Below are 24,063 nucleotides of genomic sequence, written 5' to 3'. Positions count from 1 at the left end.
TTTCCTCTGCCATGTTCAGTCTCCTTTTCCTTATCCTTATCAGAAACTTGCTCCTGCTTCTTTTTTCTTAACATAGGATGATGGGTCCTTGCTGTTCTCTGAGCTTGGCTGTTTTGTTGCAGACGTTTCATTACCTAAACTAGATAACATCATCAGTGCCTGCTGATGTTAATCTAGTTTGGGTAATGAAACATCTGCGAGAAAATTTCAATTTCAAATCTTTGTGGTCAGTACACAACATACGTACAATGAGATTGGTTGAGCTCCCTCAGTGCACACACCCCCTGTCGTGTCCCACTCCTCCGCTGACGGCTGGGTCAGGGAAATCCGAATCAGGCTTGCCTCTGCAGCTCTGCCCAAAGTCCTAGCAAAGTCCTCAGAGCAGGCAGGAGACCAGTAAGTGACTTCAGCAAGATAAGTTCGACTTTGCCTGACTCAGAGACTGCCAGAAAGTAGATCCTTTATATAGGCCATGGGGTGTGGCTCCATGACTCAGCACTCATTAAGGCCTGCCCCTCCCTTCCCTCTGTTGCCTCCGCCTATCCAATCTTCTGATGCGAGGATTACTCCAATCAGCTGTTGGGAATAAACCCTCCTCAGGCTCACATGCTGTGGAGGAGGGGGAGGGGTCTAGCTGCTCCGTTTGCCTGGGCATGGAGTCAGGGCTGGGGCCGGGAGATTCTCCTTCTTCTGCAGTTTGTGTGGGCATGGAGCCAGGACTTGGGCCGGGAGGCATACATTCCTCAGTGTTCGGGAGCAGGTAAGAAGGCCCCGGCTGCTCTGAGGGCGGGCAAGACACAACACCCCCCAACACAATACAACTCACAGTGAAGACAGAAAATCCCTAACTCAATAAATCATATTAACAAAACACCCAGTCCTATTGCACCAGTGCGAACATGTTACATGTTGCGCCGGCCCTGCACGTCCATCGTACTATGTAGTTATGATGTTATTTCGCATTTAGGAATCTGACAGCCCATGGATAAAAACTGTTTTTCAGCCTATTTGTGCTGCTGACTATGCTTCTATATCTCCTTCCCGATGGTAGCAGAATAAAGAAATGGTAACCAGGGTGTGAGTCATCTCACACTAAGCTCAGAGAGCACCACAAGGAGCCCTCGTTTCAACCCTGAGTTACAAGTATTCTCCTTTAAGATAGGATGCCAGAACTGCTTAGAATATACTCGGGGTATAGTCTAAACAGTGCTAACTATATCTTTTCATAGCTTCAGTCTGAGGCAGCTTAAATTTGCATTTGCTGTTTTAGTTGTCAATGTCATACTAGTGATTCATACTCAACTTGTCACTGACTACAGCTTCACACTTACTATTACACAGTGAGTTTGATTCCCTCCCCCATGAAGAACGTTGTCTTTCTTTTTATGAATTACATTCAGTCATCTTTAGCGCTTCTCCAACTTATCAAAGATCATTTGAGGTTTTTTTTCTATAAAGTATACATTTTATGTAGGTACTAAGTACCTGCAAAGGATTCTACTGAAGAGATATAGTGACACAACCCACTACTTAAGTTTTACTATTGTAACTATTTGAATATATTAAGAATGGGTATTAGAGATATTTGTGTCTTCCAGTCAGTCGCATTCATTGGCCAGCTTCATACAATTTGCTAGGGTATATACAAGGTGCTCACTGGAGAAGTGCCTCATGCTGGGAAAGATTGAGGGCAAAAGAAGAAGGGGACGACAGAGAATGAGGTGGCTGGATGGAGTCACTGAAGCAGTTGGTATGAGATTAAATGGACTCCTGGGGATGATAGAGGATAGGAAGGCCTGGAGGAACGTTGTCCATGGGGTCGTGATGGGTCGGACATGACTTTGCAACCAACAACAGCATACAAGCTGCATGTATTATGTATTTCATAATGTATGAAATGAATTGTAGTTTGTAGATCATTATTGGTTCATTAGTATGATGTTTCAACCCAGATAGCTAGCTCATTGGAAAATGATAACTTAATGTTTTAATGTATGTTTTTGCCAATTTATCCAGAAGCGGCATTAAAATAATTCCAAGGATTTTCTTTTTATAAACATTGATATTATAGCAGCCATCAATTTTCAGCTCTCTGGGCCTCTAGATGATCCTGGAACATTTGTTATGATTTCATTTGAACATCTTCAGAATCACATTTGAATTCTTAAAATTCTTGATTGGATACCACTGGGTATCCAATACCACTTGATTGGATACCACTGGGGCTTGGAGATTTGTTTGTTGTTTTAGCTTGTCAATAGGCAATGTCCTCTAAGTCTCTTCTTATTCAAACCCATAAGTGCCAGATCACTAGTGATAAGCTTCATTTCTCATAGTCTCTGGAAGGGAAAAAAAAACTTTTGGAGAAAATATAACATTGTGTTCGTCCATCCATCCATATATGGTTGTAAAGTATCTCTCGGTGTACTGTAGGAGTCTATTGTAGGAGACACACAAGGGTGTTCTGTAGGTTACATTTTGGTTATGGTACTTGAAATATATTAGCAAGAAAAGATGATGATGTCCTTATTTACAAAGGATTACTTAGTAATATAAACTCTTCATCCGCAATTCCGAATTAATACCAATCACACACTGGCAATCTCAGTGACATGTTGACTAGATCTTAAGGTGCTATTTGCATTAAATTAAATATTGTATAAGTTTGTCACAAACAACAAGTATAAAAATTGGAATGCCTTGTTTTTCAGTGAATCAAGAATGAAATGCTGCCATAGTATTACTTTGGGGGAGGGTTATTATCATGTCTAATACACAGAATACTGATGTAGGGCATGAGTCTTAAGGATGACATTATTTTGAATAGCAATGGAGAATAAGTAGCTGATGCACTCTGCTTGTGTGTGTGTGTGTGTTTATATGTAAATTTACATCATTGTTTTGTAATGAAATCTCCATCTTCTTCAGATTGAAGCAGAGGCACTTTAACTGAAAGGAACAAATCCTGACAATGTCTTGTCCTTCCCACTTTGTAACTTCCCAACTTGCAACAGATAGCAAATCTTGGTGGATGAGTGAATGACAGCTGTCAAAATGATCTCCCCAAGTCGAAATGGGTATTAAGGAAGATAACATATTCCAGTAAGTGGAAACTGCCTATCATAAATTTTTGCCTCTCTTATCATGGATGCAGATGGTAAAGATAGCAAATCCTGTCAGGGAAGTGACATCTATCAGTATTTCTTAGATATACCTTCGGTTTTCTAACTGTAGAATAATACAATCTTCTTATTTTGTAGCTAGAGGCAAAACAGACTGGGCAGTATTTTTCTGCAACTACCAGCATCAGGATGCCTTTCAGGTGTGTGTTTTCTTAACCATGGCCATACTGACTGGGATTTCTGGGAGCTGAAGTTTGAATATCTGGAGGGGAAGCAGGTCAGAAGGCTGTATCACAAGGATGGAATTTATAGCCATCTACATTTTTCAAGGTTCAGTTCCAACATCCATTGACCTTACTCTCTGAAGCTGCCAGAAATTTAGATATAAGACTATGTACAAATGTATCTGTGTGATGGTGAATCTAAGGGAAGGTGTAGCATTTTGAGAATAATTAAAGACGGGACCAATATTATACATTTAATGCTTTCTTAATTTTTAATCACACCTGTAAAACTTTCAAAACAAGTTCCCCAAATATAAGTGTATATTGTACACAAGCAGAAGCACAAAACATTTAATAAGGTGGCAACAGGACCTTGTGGTTCTTCAGATGTTGCTGAACAGTGACTCCCAACATTTCTTACTCCTGGCCATATTGACTGAGCTGCTGGAGGATTGCAACATGTGACAGTAACAGATTCTAGGTGATAGTTAGGAAATGAGCCAGAAAAATTACCATGTAACTTCATGCATAATTAGTTAGATGTTTGTCCAGGGGATTCTACATCCAGATAAATATATGTGGGATTTCAAATTTAAGGCATAACCCAGCATGAAGGAGAGGCTGCCACATGAGGCATTGAATTCTCCTTTGCTAGTCTTCAGAAGCTGAATGGCCATCTGTCAGAGATAATCTACATTGAGATAGAGTTGAATGAGATGGCCTCTCTGAACACTTTGATTCTAGGATTCCATGAAATGTTTGCTAACATCTAAATGCAGATAGATTACAAGTAAACACAGTGTTTCATGAGTTGCATATAAGACTTTCATAAGGTCACATATGCAGTAGGCAACAGCAGAAGTAGCAAATTCTAACAGAAGTGATATCCATCAGTTAAAATTCTATGTTTCATCTCTCCCGCACTAAATTAATACCTTGTGTCCAGTGGCTTCATTTGCTGATGCCTCAAAATGGTGATTCTAAAAGCCAGGCTTTGACTCTGATTTTAATTTTTCTTTATCTACCCATTAAAGCTATGGAAGAATAGCCAGGGCAATCATTTGAAAATAACGTTTTAGAGTATGTCATTTTCCAGGTCTGCTGAACTACAATATTTTTCATCCCAAACAGTGTAGTTTTCTTATTCACACTGAAAAGATGGCTTAAAATAACCAGTGCCATTTGTACTTTAACCTAAACTTTGTAAACATAGTGCTTATTTAGAGAATTTCCAGACTCCCCCAAGTGGATAACATAGAAATACAGAGATTGTGAAAATAATATTTCTCCAAGAAGTCATTATGCATATGACTTTATGCTCTACCCTTTCTTTGCTCCATCCCACGCCCCCCAAAACCCTCAATGAGCTTCAGAATTTATGTATATATTTATTAACAATCATTATCTGAGACATCTCTGGCAATCTCCTCAGATAAAACCTTGGAAAGGAGGAGAAGGATGGCCTACATTCTTCTTAGGACCAGGGAAATTTGCTTCTCTAGCACCAACACATGGAGTCACTTTTTCATTTCAAAGCCTAATTCATTAATAATGAACTTAAGAGTTCATTTTTTTTAAAAAAAAAGATGTCTTTATATTTCATTGACTTTAATTGATTATGTGCCATTACGCTGATACAGAAATTTAGCAATCACAAATAAATCTCCAGGATCATCTGTCTCCAAGCCTGGTTCTTTGGATCTTATAATAGTGCACCTTTTGCCATGGTAACCAAGTCCATCCACCTTCCTGCTATTTGTTCTTTTCTTCTCTATCCTTCCATCTTTCCCAGAATTACAGCCTCTTTTGGAGAACTGCTAAGTTGAGCCTGGTCATTTGTGCCTTGAGTGAGAACTCTAGGTTGATTTGCTCAATGATCCATTTGTTTCTGCGCCTGGTTATCTATAATATTTTCATATAACTTCTCCAATTGAAATTGAAAGATATCCATAGTCTATCTAGTTTGTTCACAGTCCAACTTTTGCTTAACATATTTATATGAATATATAAACATATATAACATACACATACATATGCATACACACACATAAACCTATTCATATGAAAATAGCTGCATAAATGTCTGTTTAAAGCTAAGATATTCATCACAAATCCTCACATTAAAAATTCATGCTTAAACGAGTCCACAAAGCATACTATATTATGCTTAGTATAATCATGGTTTATTAAGCAAACTATAGCCAGAATATTGTGCTGCATCATAAAGTATAAATAGATTAACTACATTAAGACTAATCGTACAATTACATGAAAGCTTATTTTCATATATGAATCCAGATTAGTTTACACTTCATTTCAGCCATACATATCTACCATGTTATGTATTTGTTAGGGTAGGAAGTAGATATTCTGGGATATCACCAACTATGATACAATTGTGGGTATTATAATCTAAAAATTATGGAATCTGGGTTATCTATTCTTTTATTTAGGCTGTAAATGTATTGGGCCTTATCCATGAATGCATAGGATTACAGGTGACTAATTGTCATTGTTGATTTGAAAACCAGTATTTTAATACCATGGCCACCCTATAAACTGTACAAAATACAGTACAACTTAGAAGTAAGAGCTTGATGTAGATAAACAATAGCCTCCTATCCAAATGATAAGTGATACTGAATATTATCACTATATTGTGTGAAATGATGGATTATTTCAGAAACAATATTGTAAAATACAGTGACCATGAGCCTCTGACCTGTTTTGAATTATAACTTCCATAGTCTCCAGCTTCAGTGACTAGAAACTGTAAAAAATGTATTCCAAACCACAAGTTCATCTACTCTTCTTATAAGGAATAAAAACTGCATTCAAACATTACTCTGCCCTGTAATATGGCCCATTTAATTTGTGAATCATATAAACCCAGTTGCTGATAATATATGGTAAATCATCTAAGCGGGTAGCAGTGAGGATGACAATACCCAGTTAACCGTGTTTTCTCAATCATGCTTGGTTAAATAACAAAGTTTGCTACAATCTACAACCACCAGCTAACAATGTTCTTCCGTGTAAACTATTTTATTCTTTTAGAATTACAGTTCTAACAATCAACAATTAACTTCTAAAACCTATTTCAGTTCTAAAGTTGATGTATAATTTTTCACTTTAGCGTTAGAATTTATTTTAATGCTATGCCAATCACGAAAAAGATTTTCCTCTCGCTATCCACTCTCAAACACCAGCAGAGTTCATACAGCGGTGCAACACAATGGACCCAAGGAAAGCGGAGTGAGAAAAGCGTAGAGACTCCAGACAACTGTCTTGCACCCGCGCGTTTTAAAGACGCCGGAGAGAGTCTGCGTAGCCATCCACTTTAATCAATTAAGCCATCTTCAAGTTACAAAAAGAAAAAGGAACGGGGAAAAAAACCAAAAGTAAATCCATTGAAGAAGGCGCGGTCCCCAGGCTGACGGCTGGCTGTTATCGATCCCTTTAAGTGCCTGCTAATGCCAATAAAGTACGCTCAACCGGGGCGGCAAGACGGATGAGGCGCTGCTGGCAAGAAAAGGCACTTTTTCGCAAAGCGAGCTGGGCAAGCAGAACTTGTTATAGACTTGAGGAGCAGATCATTAAGGGTTAACTGGGAGGAGGAGGCGGGGCAAGTCGGGGGCGGGGAAAGGAGGGCGCTGAAGTGGGCGGGGCGGGGAAACCCTATAAAAGAAGCCGGCGTGTGATAGTCGCGCGGTGGTGTTCTCAGTGAATGGGTAGCGACGCTACAAGCCTATTTGCGTGCGAATTGAATTACAACCCCCCCCCGCATTAGTTTATCTCGCGCTTCCTGGGACTGCCCCGCCCTTCTCTAGCCGTGAAATTTGGTTCTCGAGGGTTAAAATCTGATGTGAAGCGAACTCGGTCAAGCTCGTCAGGCGCCGCTTTGTGGGAAGCAGACCTCAAAATAAAAATAAAAATAAAATTAACAAACCCTGAAATCACAGCCGGGGCGGGGGCTCTTTTCAATTGTAATTTCCTTCAACAGGGTGGCCCTGAAATGTGCCGCACTACAGCAGCTCTCTCGCTCTATATTCAGCATCTCTCTATCGCTAGTCAATCCGGGTCTTGGGATGGTGGAGGCTGCTTTCCAGCACATTTCGCTTTTATTTCTTCCCCCAAAAGAAGCAGTCCTTGTCGCAATTCTACGAGCAGGCAGTTTTTTGTTTTTGTTTTTTAGAGAAAACGGTGTGGCTGCCCTTCCGTTCGGTTCTCAGGTAGACGGCCTCCGAACGGAGAGGCTCCATGTTGCTTTCTGGGTGGTTATTATTACTATTTTTTAATCCCTCTTCCTCGGATCTCCATCGGGGACGCTTCCTCCTTGTCCAAAAATAAATAAGTAAATAAATAAAAAATTCCTTCACAGTCTCACAAACCCTTGAAAAAGGACCCGTCTGTGCTGCTTTCCCCGAGCGAGGATCTGGCAGGAGACGTGCCCCCGCTTCCCCTTCCAAAGGGAAGGGAGCAGCTGCGAATGTCACTTCGCTGGAAAAGGGGATTCGCTGCCGCGGAGGGAAAGGCTTCCCTCCGCCAGCCAGTCAAAGACAAACGGTTGCCTTTCCCTTCTGTTCTGGGGGAGGGGAGTTGAACGCCACCTTCCCTTTTATACCTGGGCAACGGCGGCAGCCCCTGCTAGGATAGGGGTGGGGGGGGGTTTCCTCTCTCGGTTTCCCGCCCTGATTGCTCTTTCCCGTGGAGCGCTTGAGAATTTAGAGAGAGAGTGTGAATGTGCTTATTTTCTTTCTTTTTTTCTTTCTGAAAAGGGGGGAGGAGACGGCAGCGTGTGACAGATGCACTTTCCTGACAGCTCCGAGCTCAGCCTAGTGGCTCCCTGCCATTGGCTCAGTGCAATGGAGCGGCAAGGCTGTGCGCTATAATAGCGCCATGCCTGCGAGAGGCAGCAGCTCAGACTCCTTCAGCGAAGCCAAGGAAAGATGCTGCTAATGCCGCTGCTGCTGCTGCCGCCGCCCCCCTTCTTCCTTTGGCTGCTGCCTGCTCTTCGCTGACGGAAAGAGACTGTGATGAATGCCCGCCGGCTCCTGCTGTAGCTAAGCTTGCCCGGCCGCTCGATCTGGCTCCCAGCCTTGAGAGAGAGAGAAAGGAAGGGAGAGTTAGGCTGCTGCTGCTGCTGCTGCTATTACCGCCGCTTTTACTTGGAGACAACAGCCGGAGGGAGAGCAGTTCATGCCTCTGTGTATAGCTTGGTTATTCCCCGGATCAACCAGCTCCTTCGCCGCTTCCTGGTCTCAGCCAAGCCGGCCAGTCCAATTATCTATCCCACTCCCGGCGCCTTGCAGCCTCTTCCTGGTCTGGCGCCTCCGGGGTGTATGGAAACGGCGGCAGCCCGCGAGGCCGCTGCTCCATGGAGTGTTATTACATTGTCATCAGCTCCGCACATCTCAGCAATGGGCACTTTCGCAACATCAAGGGAGTTTTCCGAGGTCCCCTCAGCAAAAACGGCAACAAAACTCTGGTAAGGTGTTTGTTCCCTTCCCTTCCCTCCGTTTCTCTCTCTCCCTCTCCCTCTCTCTCTTTCTCCCCAATTCCCCGCCGCCCCCTTTCGTCCTTTACATCTTCGTCTGGAGTACTCGGGATTCAGCACTCCAGAAATCTGGACAGTTCAGAGCGGTGCGCTTTCCTAGAGAGAGTCTGGGGTCGGTTTCTTGGAGATTTCTTTCTCCCACTCCCCACAGAGCACAAACCAAAGAAGAAGAACAAAATTGTTAGTTTGTACACGGGTTTTCCTCTCGGACTATTTCTGATTCTTTCTAGATAGCGCTTTGATTTGGGGCTAGTGTAGGATAATCCAGTGGACTCTTAAATGGCGTTGAAAGAAACACTTAGTCCATTCGTGTCCTCCTTATACTCCTGAAAGGTAGAGTGCTGAACAAGCTGTAAAGCTCTCTTGGTAGAGAAGACCTGGCATTTTGAGTTTACTTTGGTGAACATCAACACGGTCCAGTTTGAATTTAAGGGGGCAAGGTATTCAGAGAATAAAGGAAAATAACAAAATGAGGTTTTGGCCAGATGATTATTCAAGAATTATGATGGGTGGAAGTTCAAAACATTCTCCCCCCCCTCCCCTCATTTTTTCATGGTTGGTCAGAATGGGAAGATTTAAAACTGCGTCCATATTTTTTCACAAGGGAATTATGTTGATTCTTGTTAAAGTGCTTTTAGGACTCTGCTTCCACATCCTCTTAGTAGGGAGTCATTCTCTATAAACTATGGTGGGACTTCTGAGTGCATATAATGTAATAAGACTATTGGTCTCACTCTTCTGAGATAGCCTGAAATCAGAATGGATGGAAGAGACACCAATTTAAATGGAGGGGCTGGTGATATAGTCATGTTGCCAACCAAGTTACTTTGAATGTTCTTTGAAGTGTCCAGAACAATTGTAATTAGGAAAAGAAATTCTCAAATCTTGTTGGCTCCCCCCCCCCAATAAAACACTTAGAGAGAAACTTCAATAGAACAGATATAGGGATTAAGTTGTCGACTTCAGAGGAGAGAGATAAAACTCAGTAATAAAACACAAGTTTTGTCTTTGAAAAGTACCCAGTTCAATCATCTGCCCAAAACCCAGAGACCCATTGATGGCCAGAGGTGACATTATCAGCATGGTCTGTTTTAATGAAGGCCAAGGTCAATTAATATCTCAGATATATATATATAGAGAGATCCTTTAGAAGTTCCATTATGCTGGTACAGATTTGAAAGTAAAGTAGAACGATTTTGCTTTCTCATCACTTTTTCATTCTGAAAGTTTCTATAAGAACAAACTATAGGGAAACATAATGCATATCTCACTTACAGGAAGGTTCCTATAAGATTTACTAGCATTTAGTACATAAATACAATGATTAAGAAAGCTTGTGGTAAATTCTAAATAATTATGAATAATATTAAAAAGTTTTGTGTGCGTCTGAATGACATGTATGGTTTTCTGCATCCTAGCTATTTCAAATTCCCATCTATGTTATCTACTTTGAATTATCTTTCACTCATGTTTTATCAAATGGGCAGAAATGAAATCAGTCAGGGGGTCTGTGTGTATGTGTATACATGCAAGTATGTATTAATTAATTAAAATGAAATGGTACAAAACTTGCCAAATTGACCATTAACTCTTAAGAGAAGCAATGGCAGGAATGATCCAGTATTTATATTCTGCTGTATTTTGTAATTTTCTACTTAATTTCATTTAGACTATGCCAAACATGACCATTCAATGAAAGTACATGATTTGTATCGTTAATACAACTCCATCTCTTTATGTTTGCTACTATTCTATACATAATGATTAAATAGACCCCTATAAAGCCAGTGATAAGTATCTCCTAGTAAATATTCCAAGGTTAAGGTGAGCTCAAACTCCAGGTAAATAAATTCAGTAGAGAATGAACTATTGTGACTATTATTTTCATCAACTTATATGGAAATCATACTTTATACAATAGTGGAGGTTTATACCATCAAGTTGACGTGTGTGGATGTATTCTAAAAGTTATATTTGAATTATTTTGAAATTGTATAGTGTTACATAGATCACATTCTAAACACATCTATTTTCTACTGCAAAGCTAATGAAACTTCAGTATTCACTTGCTTTGGGCATAACTGGGGGCAATTTTATTTTTTAAATATATTTAGCATATCTTTAGAAATGAAATCAGTAATTGAACCCAAGAATATTATTTTATGAATTTATCTAGGTTAACACCTACATTTGACTTTGCATTGAATTTAAAAGGCTTAAAAGTTTATTGAAAGTGGTATAGCAAACCTTTTGAGAGGTAATGGCAGTGAATTAATATGTTCTCAAAAAGAAGCAGAGAACAAATGTAATTTTATTTCACAGAGCTTGAAAGTAGTTAAAGTTATGGAATGCAGAAAATCTTATAAAATATGAGAGATTTTCAATGAGAAGAAATATATAAACTATGTAACTTTGAGAACACATTGTTTCTTCTATTTTAAATAATAGAACAAGTTTGGCTTAAAAAAAAAACTAAACCAAAATAAAAAGTAGACAACTTGCCCAATAAATAAGAACATATGAGATATAATGTATTTTTTTAAAAAAATAGATGCCTACATTTGCATATTAAAATAAGATAAAAGCTTTGTTTGTTGTTCTAGATAATTCATATTCCATCAGGCCTCATTTTAGAAGATGCTTTTCTTTCACGTGAGGAAGAAAAAAGAACGTCTCTTGAGTCAGTCCTTCCCCACACGTGATTGTTTACAAATTTTTTTATTAAAAATGATTACATATTTTAACATGCACTCTGGTTAATATAGAGCACTATTTTTTTTAAAGAAAATAAAGCATTGTTTAAATGTCTTTGAGTCAAGCTTGACTCCCAGTAACCACATCCATGACGTTTCTTTGGCTCCAGTTGCAGTCAAAAATGAAGAATATGATTTGAAATTGTACCCCTAAAATAGACTGATAACCAGGATTAAAAACTCAAAGACAGTTTTAGGGAACACTTTTGTGAAACATGGATTATTTGGACAATTAGCCATTTTTGCAGAGTCTATGCGGTAGCTTCCATTACTAATGAAGTCGGGGCTTAGATTTTACCTGAAGGGATTGAGGAATTCCATTCCCGTGTGCACACGTTGTGCAAGTGACTTGCTCAAAGCAGAAATACTTCATGACATCTGCTCAATATTATCAGTTTTAAACTGTTCAGCATCACAATGTTTTGCTGGTCAGCATCATCAATATTGGAAGCAGTAGTGTTAGGATTATGTTTTAAAGAATAATGTGAAAGGTAAGGAAAGGGCTCTCAATAATTTGAAGTGAAAGTTTTTCTCTACCCACCCCCCACACTTTTCTTTCTCCTGTCTTGTATTTGTGCAATTTATTTCCTTGACCAAAAGGGGCCACTGCTGAGCAGCTTATCCTCTGCTGTTCAGCTCACTTTTTCTTCTTTTAAGCAATGTTGCTATGTGCGTTGGCCGTCTTCAGAATAAGAGATGTGAAGGAATGTGTTTGAATGGCCAAATGATACTAGGTAAAAAAGTGAAGTATTATATAGTATCTTTTCTCCAGTCCTATAGATAGAAAGAAAGGCCTACGATGCTGGAATCAATGGGTAAGTCCTGAAAATATAGTAGCTGAGCATTAAATTACAAGGGTAAAACAAAATGGGCAGACATAAACATAACTATTTTTTGAAAAGCATAACGTGATTAATGTAAGAATTTCAGCTCTCATAGGAAATAGATATGTTTGTATGAAGTAGTTGCAAGGCAGAGAACAAAGAAGCTGGCTATGTAAGAGACAATACCTGTAAGATTAATATGAAAGACATTTGAGACTAAAAAAAAAAATCTGGTTTCAGAAAATGAAATATAAGTATTGCACTAAAAAACCAGAGAACTGGAAGAAAAGTCTTAGAAAAAAGAATAAGCTGATAGAAGTCAAATTTCAAAGAACTCCATATTATATATGTTTACTCTGAAGTAAATATTGAATTCAATGAGACTTCTTGATAAATGGGAATAGGTTTGTAGTCTAAAGGAGTATGACATTGTATGCAAACTTTGGATATAGTTTTTTGTTATAAGACTAGAGTTCTGTATACATGTAACTTAGCAGGAAAGAGCAAGGAGTGGGAGAAGATCTCCCCTAAGTAAAATTGCTATTTACTGTGTCACTATTGACACTCTCTGTATATACAGCCAAGATATTGCAATGGAGTTTCGACTGGACAAATATGCCATGCTCACCATCAAGTGGGGGAAAATACTGACCTTTAAACACCTTTAACACCATCAAGCATCAACACCTGCCTATCTGAGGTTTTTGGGAAAGACCGAAACATCTGGCTGACTGCGCAACCAACCATAAATATTTTTCCCTAGGAATAGAGTAATAGCTAGAAATGTGTCAAGGGATTCCATTTTATAGAACCTTTCAAAACTTAAAATGTTTGGGAAGGGTGATTTATAAAATATAAGAAAATGTATGGCATGAAATAGAAATTGTGAAGAGAGCAATCAGAATCAGAGTAACTGAACTTTTAAAAAATTTCAAAACTCTTCCTGGCCATACTCTGCATACCCTGTAGCTGTCCATTAATCGAATAGAAACATCAAATCTGGGCTAGCAATCTCAGATTTCCGCATTTCCTATTTTTCTTTCTAACTGAAATTACTACGTTTTGAACACATGTCAGTGACATGGACAATGTTCTCCATCTCTGTTTTAAATCTTTAAATTTAATAGCCTGGCTAGGTGACTCAGTGGCTAAGACACTGAGCTTGTTGATTGGAAAGGTCAGCAGTTCAGCGGTTTGAATCCCTAATATAGGTCTCCTGCGTGAGCAGGGGGTTGGACTAGATGACCTCCAAGGTCCCTTCCAACTCTGCTACTGTTAAATCCTCCTAGGATCACAAGGAATCACAAGGAAAGTTTTCCTTGAAATCATTAAAAAAAACATGTTTATTCTAGTGTATGTTAAAGAATATTTCTGTTATTTCTTACTGTAGACTCCATACGTTTATAGTAAATTCCACAAATGTCCACATATCATTCTTTCTAACATTGGTCTCATCTGAATTGTATTAAACCTTCACATTAGCGACTGACTTTAAGAGCAGTCCAGTTACATAAATGCAACATATTTTCGTCAATTTACAGAATGCATGGCATATGCATAAACCAATTTTGCTGCTGCTAGAAGAGTATCTCCGGCAACCAGTGAGGCTGGATTGAAGAAACATATTGCTTTTTGGTATCTGTTGGAGGTGGAAGTGAAAACCTTATGGAGTGTCACCATATGTTGTTGGCAGCACAGTATGCAGTGTAATAAGGGGAAAGAACATAACACACTTTATGCTGACTGATTATTTCTTAACTGTTAACACAGATTTTGTGGAATTCCCATTTCGTCAGCCCTCTATGTATTATATATCAGGCTGAGGAAAACATATTTAAACAAAAATGTTTATACTTATTAGAATAGGATAGGGGGAAATTTGAAAAAAGAACAAAAACAGAAAAGGAGTCAATATATATTTTTTCCAGAAAATCCTGACATCTAAAATCCTTTGCATACCTTGGGTCTTAATTCTAATTAAACTTGCTGAAGATGACACTGCATATAGATTTTTAAATCTTTTTCTTTTAAAATCAGATTTTGTGATACTTAGAGCTTCATAAAATAGAAAGGATGCTTACATGGGTTCATGTTTAAATACGTCCATAATCTAAATATAAATCTAATATTGTGTAAAAGGTGCGGTTGATTTTGTTTCTCCATTCTGGCTGTGCCTGAATCATATACAAAAGTAGCATAAAGAAACAAGAATAAATAATACAGTAGCAACAGATGGGGACATATAGTTTTGGGTTTCATGTATGATTGTTTTTTATTATAACAGATAATATTTTTAAAATATGGTCATTTTAGATATAAAAACGTAAAGGTTCCCCTTGCACATACATGCTAGTCGTTCCCGACTCTAGGGGGCGGTGCTCATCTCCGTTTCAAAGCCGAAGAGCCGCGCTGTCCAAAGACGTCTCCGTGGTCATGTGGCCGGTATGACTCAACGCCAAAGGCGCACGGAATGCTGTTACCTTCCCACCAAAGGTGGTCCCTATTTTTCTACTTGCATTTTTTACCTGCTTTCGAACTACTAGGTTGGCAGAAGCTGGGACAAATAACGGGAGCACACCCCATTACGCGGCACTAGGGATTCGAACCATTATGAACTGCCGACCTTTCGATCGACAAGCTCATCGTCTTAGCCACTGAGCCACTGCATCCCTTTTCATTTTAGATATAAGTGTGAGTAAATAAAAAGAAATGCTGAGTTGAATACGTAGGTTCCTGTGCCAAAGGAGAAAGACTTATATTTCTGTGTTCACCTTGAAGGTGTAAATTAAGTACAGTGACATGAAATTGGCAGAGAGATGCTTCGTAAATTAGAAGGAAATTTAGCTTGATCATCAAAGTTATTCAGAATAATTCTGGCTTTGTCTTAATGAAGTCTACTTAGTGATACTTTCTCAGTATTTTTATTGCTGTAAGATTCATGAAATTAATAAGTTTTGTAAAATTAATAGAACTATATTAATGTCATTTTTAGTTTAGGACAGCAATTAAAAAAAACCCAGCAGCAACTAACAGCAGATGGAGGAGAGAAATACGATCTGAAGGAAGAGCAGGAAAGTCCATTGATTTGCTGACTTCAAAGAAAAAATAATGAATGTGATCTCCGATACATACTGTATATAGATAATACTGATCCAATTCAGCTAGTAGATACTTTTGTGTATAGGACTGCTGTTCATATGGATATCCCCAGTTCAGTATGGAAATCTCTGATGGAGGATGGATCATCCTGGTTTGAACCTGCTCTAAAGAGAGAATTGAACAACTTCTTATAGATTTGAGTCATGATTTCAAATGTCCCATTACACCCCACCCCCAACAATGGATTATTACAATACAGATAATCCTTGATTTACAACAATTGGTTTAGTGACAGTTCAAAGTTGGAACTGCACTGAAAAAAGTGATTTATGACCATTTTTCACACATATGACCACTGCAATATCCCCATGGCCACAGGATCAAAATTCAGACACTTGGCAACTTTATAATGGCTGCTGTGTCTTGGGGTCATGTGATCATCTTTTGTGACCTTCTGACAAGCAAAGTCAATTTGCTTCTGACAAGCAAAGTCATTCTAGTAGCAATATCCCAATATTCATGCTGTGGGCCGGAAGCTAAAGCAGAAATAATATTTGCCTAGAATAGATCAAGTTTATGAATTTATCACTGATGTGAATTTTAAACCAGAATTTCTCATTCTTATAATAATTCACTTTTAACTTTTTCCCCATAATGATACAGTAGTTAAGAAGACAAACATCTTTCAGATGGATCTTTCATTAACAATAAAGCTCCATAATTCAAAAACCAAAATTATTTCTTGTATTATTATGCCACTTTATAGTCACTGTTAGTTTTTCACTCCCTTGATTAAAAATAAATATTATGAATTAATGTAGACATTTTTCTTTTCTCTTTATCTTTAAACCTTGTCCATATCTGAAATTTTAATGAAGTGAAATCCAACAGATACGTTTTCTGTACCCTTTTATTGTCTCAGATATAATTGGCAGTAACTTCTTGTATAGAAAAAAAAAAAAAAACCAGTAGATGTGATTGGATAAATGCTATGAGTCATGGTCAAAGGTGAATGGTATGTGCAGAAAGATTAACAAAGAAAACAATCTAATTTAGATGGAACATTTTCCAGTGGCATTAATGAAGTGCACCAAGTAGTTTCTCCTTTGACCTCTTTTCATTTTTCATTTCTATCTTATTTTTGTACTGCAAAAGAAACTTTAAACAGCTTCTTTCAGTAAAAGAGCAAGAGAAATTAGAAATTAATGATTTTAATAAAAAAACAGAATAATGCATTAATAATGATTATAAGTACTGTCCTCTTGGTGGGTATGGTGTGGCTTGGTAGGGGTGGCTTGGTGGGCATGGCCGGGGAAGGATACAGCAAAATCTCCATTCCCTCCCCACTCCTGGGTGAAGGATATTGCAAAATCTCCATTCCCACCCCACTCTGGGGCCAGCCAGAGATGTTATTTGCTGGTTCTCCGAACTGCTCAAAATTTCCACTACCAGTTCTCCAGAAACTGTCAGAACTTGCTGGATTTCATCCCTGATTAGGACCCATGATAGGCTTGCAAGCTGTCAGTTATTCCCTGCTAACAGGCTCATTGTTTCTAGAGACTTGCATAACATAGTTGAATGAGAAGTTGGAGTCTTGAGAGTCACTGTTGCATGCCATTTGAACCTGCTACATCATGACATGTACCAATGTATAAAACTAATGATATGTTCCTGCCAAGACATTTTTGTTTTCTTCAGACTTTCTCTACTCAGCACTTCCATCAGGTGAACGGATGCCCTAGTTAGTATATAGGATGCTCTCCTCAAGGAGATACATGTGGTCTCTAAGCTATTGTTAAAGTTTTATCAGATAAAATATCTAAGGAGTTTCCTTCTTAATGTTCCTAACCTGTAACTTTTATTCCAGAAGTTCTATAGCCCAGTTTATAATAGCAGGTTGACATTCTGGGCTATATCCATCTCCCCAAAAGTTCTCGAAATACAGTATGGAAAAAAAGAGGCTAGCTAGAGGACACTGTGTTTGGGTTTAAGTAGTGAAATAATAAAACAAACTCAGTAACAAACCTGTGAATTTCAAGAGGGGAATTCTGGACTAAAATAAATTGAAGCATTCAAGTTTTACTTATTTGCTGAAGTCTGCTCATTTACACTTGGCACTAGAAATGACCTTTTGACATGGTGATATTTTAATGTCAATACTAAGAAGACATTTGCTTTAACCTCTGATCAGACTAACTTGGAGTTCAATGGGCTTCAGAGGGAGGAAGGTATTGCTGCAGGCAAAGCCAACTTTCAGAAAGTTGCTGACGATGAAAGCTTAGAAATACATTTCGGTTCATTGGGATTGCTCATAGAAGTGTAATATTCTTTTGCTCCTTGGATACTGCTGGAAATTATAAGCCCATAATTCTAAAGTTTTGCACACGAATTTCTTAGTAAATTGATTCCACTGCCTTGTGAATTATAAATTAAAGTTGTATCAAGGAGAATTCCTCATCAGGTTGTAATCTCAAAATTAAAAATTGTGACTACACAGAGCGAAGGAGAGAAGGAAGAAGTACTGTGTGTTTGTGTATATACTGTAAAATCTGAGTAGGTCAAAGTCAGAATTACAAGCAGATGGATCTGTGAAGTTTTCAGTACAGTGTCCTTCAGAGTGCCTATGTTTAAAAAATTTAATGTCACCTGATATGTGACTCTGGTCCTCCAGTAGGCTTTGTAATTAACACAAGTGTATCAATGTGGCTTCATTTAACTAAACTTTTACTAAGCTGTTTAAAGCAACAGTAGGTTTACTAAGATGCAGATCTTTCATTTTTGCAAGTGTTAGGTAATTTGTTTGGCATTAAAATATCACACATGAACAGAACTACACACACACACACACTTTTATACCAAAAGTGCTTTACAACCATGACCTGGATGACTGACCATAGCCATACTATTTTGTGTGTATAGTTTTTGAGGTTTTCCAAGGCATGCTTAGGGACTTCTTAACAATTTGGTTGGCATTTTCATGTCACGTTATCTTTGGAACAGACTACCCAAAAACTTGAGGCAACATTTTAGTTTGCCTAGAAGTAATGGGAAGAATGAAATTGAGAAGATTGTTGGAACAATTGTGATCAGAATTGTGATTATGAATGAGCACTGCTATGCGCTTAGGTTGAAACCTAAATCAATAGCAGTAAGAGCAGAGAAGTGCCTATTCTTCTAAACATGTAATGTGCTTGTGGATTTCTGGCAAGTCCCACTGTTCAAAGTGATCCAAACTCAGTGACGAAGGATAGGTGGGATAAGGAGACATTAGGCTTTCTAGATGATTTTGTGGGTTTCCCTTGCAGATTTGAATTTGAGCAGGTTGGGATTTTGGCCCAGTCCTGGAGCAGAAACTTCACTGGTCACTCTGCTAGATGATCTTCACTGAGACCTAGAATGGAAGACTTCTTTCTCTCAACGAACTGGTGTCCTACATTTGCAGCTGTTGGTTTTGGGAGCAGTGGCCAAAGCAGATTTTGATTGAACAGGTTATGGCTCTAGGAAGCATTTTGACTGATTCATGCCCTCATGATAATACAATTGAATTAGTGCCCCACTGTATACAGGACTGATTCAAAAGCTGCAGCTGCTACCAATATAGTGGTCAGACTGCTAAATGGGGAAGCTCACTCTTACAGAATTATGTTCATCCTGAGGGTATTGCACTGGTTATCGGTTCCAATTCCAAGAGTTTGATATCTATAGAGAACATTGTATGGCATCATACTAGGCTATATCAGGGATTGCCTTGCTAAATATGATTCCACCTGTCTGATCCGAATATTACAATTAGTGCCAAAAAGGTTGTGGGCCAAAAGGTAGTCCGGACTACCTGTAGTAGCCTGGACAAAAAAAATTCAAGCTCATCTTTATTACAACCAGAGGCCAAACATGCCAATTGTTTACAAACAGAATAAAAATTCCTACTAATAATTAATGCACTCTTATTAAAATCAGTTTAAATATAGTTCACTAGCGTGGCACCAAATTATGGCAGTTTATGTAGCTGTTATCTTCTCTCTAATTTTACAAGCTATTACATAAAAACTTTGCCACATTGAGGATAATGTCCTCATCTGTAGCAAATAAAAGTACAAAAGAATAAAACAGATCTGAGTGGCCTTAACGTGTTGACAGAATTAGAAAAATGTACTTTAATTAACTATCTTTTTAGAAATTACAAAATAAAAGTACAGTTTTTAGTTCCTCCCCGTACATAAGAGCAGAGACATATGCTGCATGTAATATAATTATATGCAGCCAGTAAAATTATCAATGATAGTTCTCAGCTAGAAACAGGATGTCCAAATTAATACAACTCCCTTGTCTGTTTCAGATATTCTTTCAAAACTGTTACATTTTTTTCTACACTATTTTTAAAATTCAATGTTTGAAGGGTGATTTTTGTCCCCCATTTTCTCTGCTTGCTTTAAAAAAAAAAAATCTGGGCTATTTTTGGTATCTATCTTCTATAATCAGCTTGTCTAAATCCAGAAAAATGAAACAACTCTTTGTTTAGTTGAGGTATAAGGTATATTAGGGATCCTCAAGCTTTGAGGCCTGGTGGATACATTTGGAATGTTCGAAACACTCTCACATTCACAAAATGACTTCTATCGCAACATAATCAATTACAAAATGCCAATTTAGCAGAATGATTTTTGCTGTCCTTCCAAGTCCCCCACATACAACCAAAACACCCCCAATAATTCCTGTTTATACTTTTTCTGAAGCAGTGGGAAACAGTTTCAAACCGAAGAAGCCCCATTTTCACTTTCTGAGTAAAAGTTGGGGGCCCGAGGGCATTTTATTTTTTTTTAGAGATCATCAAGATGTTTCACAACAGTCTAGCTTCCAATTCTCATAATTAGAAGAATTTATTTGAAAATTGAACAAGTCAGATAGGACAGAAAGTTTGTTGAACCCCAGGGCTCATGAATATCCCCAGATGCTTTTGTTATAGGCCACAGATCCCCAGTTCCTTGGTCCGTGGATCGGTACCAGTCCTCAGCATGCCAGAAAAAGCAAGTGAAGCCCAATCCGTAGGATGCAGGTAGCATGTCAAACCATACCCCCTCCAGTCCGCGGGGAAAACCTCTGTCCATGGAACTGGTCCCTGGTGCCCAAAAGGTTGGGGGCTACTGCTATAAGCTATATAAAGAAAAGGAAGTGCACCAGACCATGGAGCTAAAAGAAAGGAAGATAATTGCACACAAACATCTTTACAAAATCTCTATCCAGACCTGCTTTTTCTTCAGGGGAACTATTACAACAGAAACTACATTCAAAACATGTACATTTGTCCTCAAAAGGTGATTCTATGGTAAGGATTCCCTAAGGAAGAAGTTAGCCCTAGAAATGTGCCGAAATTTACATTTTGCAATGAAGTATACATGCACCACTTTTCTTTTTACCACCAGAAAGACAATAAGAATAAGGAAAACCCACTATGATGCATAGGTAAGTGACATAGAGTCCCTGTTTACAGATTTTGTTTGGCAAGCATGATATCAGACAGTTCTCTGAGGTTTCAGTGTTTTAACATACTGCCTAGTGTTCTGTAAATATAACGCAGGACATTTTCTCCTGCTCCATATGCATTACCATCATAATGCCTGTGCTGATCACTGAGACTTATCTGTTTGCAAATATGCACATGCACCATGTGAATGGCTAAAGAGGCACAGTACTGTGCTCTCTCTTTGGAAAATGTGTTTCATCTGTACTGATTTATCCCAGAAGAACCATTGTTCTGAATGGGGGGGGGGGAAGAGAGAGATCAGTTTCTACCGGTTAACAGCTACTTATTTTCTACCTTACACACGTATTACAGTGCTAGCAATGTACATTTCTAATAAAATTAAATTAGCCAGAAATTTGAACAGCCAGAAGAACCCATCCATTTTAATACAGCAGCACCAGCCAGTCAGCTAAAGAAGATTGTCTTCTTTGAATTCCTTTTTTGCTTTTATTCATTGACGTCATTTCATTTTTCCCTGTCCAAAGTTAGGCCTATTTTCCTCTTAGCAAATAAAATATTTTGCTGCTGAGTCAACATGACTTGTTTTTTTTTGGTCCTATAGCAAATCAAAGTAAGAAAAATAAAAAAAAGTCCTTGATGTACTTATCAAATGGGCCCAGTTCAGATCTTTACAATTTGGATTTTAATGTTAAGAAAAGATCTTTGGTATTTGGAAGATTGATTTTTTTTTGGTTTATTTTATTTATTTATAAATAAATACTGTGTTTCGCTGCCAATAAGACTGGGTCTTATTTTCTTTTAGGCTTGAAGGTCTTTTTTTTTTTTTGAGGTGCAGGAGGCAGCGAGCATGGTCACCTCATGGCTGCTGGGCCCCTTAACCGCGGCCCATGGATCAGCTGATCCAGCGAGCCCCAGGAGTTCTGTCTCTTCAGGTGCCTGGAGATGTTTCCAACACACTCTTGCTAGCCCCAGCCCTGCCCACTGCACCTTGCAGCCGAGGGCCTCTCTGTTCTGCAGCTCACCTTGTGGCTATGGAGCAGGCCGTGAACACGGTTTGCACTCTACCAGGCCTGGACCTTGGGTGTTGCTCAGGCTGCTGCTGTGACGAGGCAGAAAGCCATGCGGCCCATTGGAATTGGATCCCCCCCCCGCCTCTACCCGGCTGTTGCTGCTTGAGAAAAGGACAGGCAATTGTGGAAGATTATGGGAAGCGCTTGCTTAAGAGAGAAGCAAAGTCCAGCCTGTCCCTTTCAAGTGATCAAATGTCTGTCTCTGTGTTTGAGAGAATGAGAAAGAAAGAGTTGCATTTGCATTAGTTGCATTTAATGAATGAATAGAGCCAGTTTTGTGTAGTGATTAAGGCACCAGACCAGGGGTGAAATGCTCCTGGTTCGGACTGGATCACCCGATCTGGTAGAGATGGCGGGTGGTTCAGAGAACTGGTAGCACCCATGCCCCCATGCCCAGCTGAGCCGCGCGATAATCAGAGTTGTTTTTTTTTTACTTCGGCTGAAAAAATGCTTTTAAAAGTAAAAAAAACCCCTCTGATGATCGTGCGGCTCAGCTGGGATTGTCAGAGGCTTTTAAAAGCATTTTTTCTAAAAGCTCTTCGGCCAAAGAGGTTGTAGAAAATGCTTTTAAAAGGCTCCACTTATGATCCCAGCTGAGTTGCCTGATCATCAGAGGCTTTTTTTAAAAAGGAAAAAAAATGCTTTTAAAAGAAAACAAAAGCCTCTGATGATCAGGCAACTCAGCTGAGATCATCAGAGGAGCCTTTTAAAAGGATTTTTTACAACCTCTCCAGCCGAAGACATTGTAGAAAAAATGCTTTTAAAAGTAAAACAAATTGGCCACGGCCACCCAGCCACATTACCACCACCACCAAGCCACGCACACAGAACCGGTAGTAACAAGTTTTACATTTCACCACTCCACCAGACTAGAAACCTGTGAATTCTAATTCCACCTTGGGCAGAAAGCCATCTGGGTGGTCTTAAGCTAATCGCTTTCTCTCAGCCTTATGAAGGAGGCACTGGCAAACTTCTAAAAAACAACAACCACCACCTTGCTTAAAAAAACTGCAGTATTTAAGCATTAATCCATTTAAGAGCCCCAAATCATAGCCAAGAAAACAAAAGAATGGATCATCAAACAAATCAATGCAGAGTTCTCACTTGAGGCTTTACTGACTAACCTCAAATTATCCCACTGCAGACATATTACGTAAAGATCTAGCTCTCTGAAAAAGTTTCTAATGCTGGAAAAAGTGGAAGGAAAGAGGACACAAGGATGACCAGAAGCAAGATGGACAGACTCAGTTACAGTTACAGGGGCAATGGGTACAATGTTGGAAGACCTGAAAGATTAGGTTAGGGATAGATCATCATGGAGAAAATCAACCTATGTGGTCACTAACAGAATAACAGAGTTGGAAGGGATCTTTGAGGTCTTCTAGTGCAACCCCCTATTTCAGATAAATGGCCATCCAATATCTTCTTAAAAGCCTCCAGTGATGGAGCACTCGCAACTTCTGAAGGCAAACAGTTCCACTGGTTAATTGTTCTCACTGTCAAGAAATTTCTCCTTAGTTCTAGGTTGTTTCTGTCTTTGATTGGTTTCCATCCATTGGTTCTTGCCTTGCCTTCTGGTGCTTTGGAAAATAGGTTGACTCCCTCTTCTTTGTGGCAGCCCCTCAAATACTGGAACGCTGCTATCATGTTACTCCTAGACCTCCTTTTCAGTAGGCTAGCCATACCCAATTCCTGCAACCGTTCGTGGTATGTTTTAGCCTCCAGTCAAAAGTAACTTGACAGCAGACAATCCATTTTCTCAGGAACCCAAAATGGCTTACATACTTCTCCCTCCCACATTCCTCTCCTCACCCCACTACCTCTCACCAAAAATATGCTGAGAGAGAGTGGACAGTGCACAGTACACAGTTCTCCCTGGAACTTTTGAAAGTAGTCTTAAACCTGTGTCTCCCTGATCTCAGTCTAATACGG

The 24,063-nt window shown here is 39.0% G+C and overlaps 1 protein-coding gene across 1 annotated transcript in view; it reads left to right on the top strand.

Annotated features, from left to right (window-relative positions):
• The first annotated feature begins 8,723 nt into the window (after positions 1 to 8,723).
• The window catches only part of ZNF804A (zinc finger protein 804A), a 297,820-nt gene continuing 282,480 nt past the window's right edge, over positions 8,724 to 24,063 (top strand). The window contains exon 1 of the mRNA XM_058189216.1: positions 8,724 to 8,834. Within this exon, the coding sequence (XP_058045199.1) occupies positions 8,724 to 8,834 (111 nt within the window). The remainder of the gene's footprint in view (positions 8,835 to 24,063) is intronic.

Source organism: Ahaetulla prasina, chromosome 1 (genome assembly GCF_028640845.1).
Source record: "Ahaetulla prasina isolate Xishuangbanna chromosome 1, ASM2864084v1, whole genome shotgun sequence".
Taxonomy (NCBI): Eukaryota; Metazoa; Chordata; class Lepidosauria; order Squamata; family Colubridae; genus Ahaetulla; species Ahaetulla prasina.
This window is presented reverse-complemented; position numbering and strand designations above follow the sequence as displayed.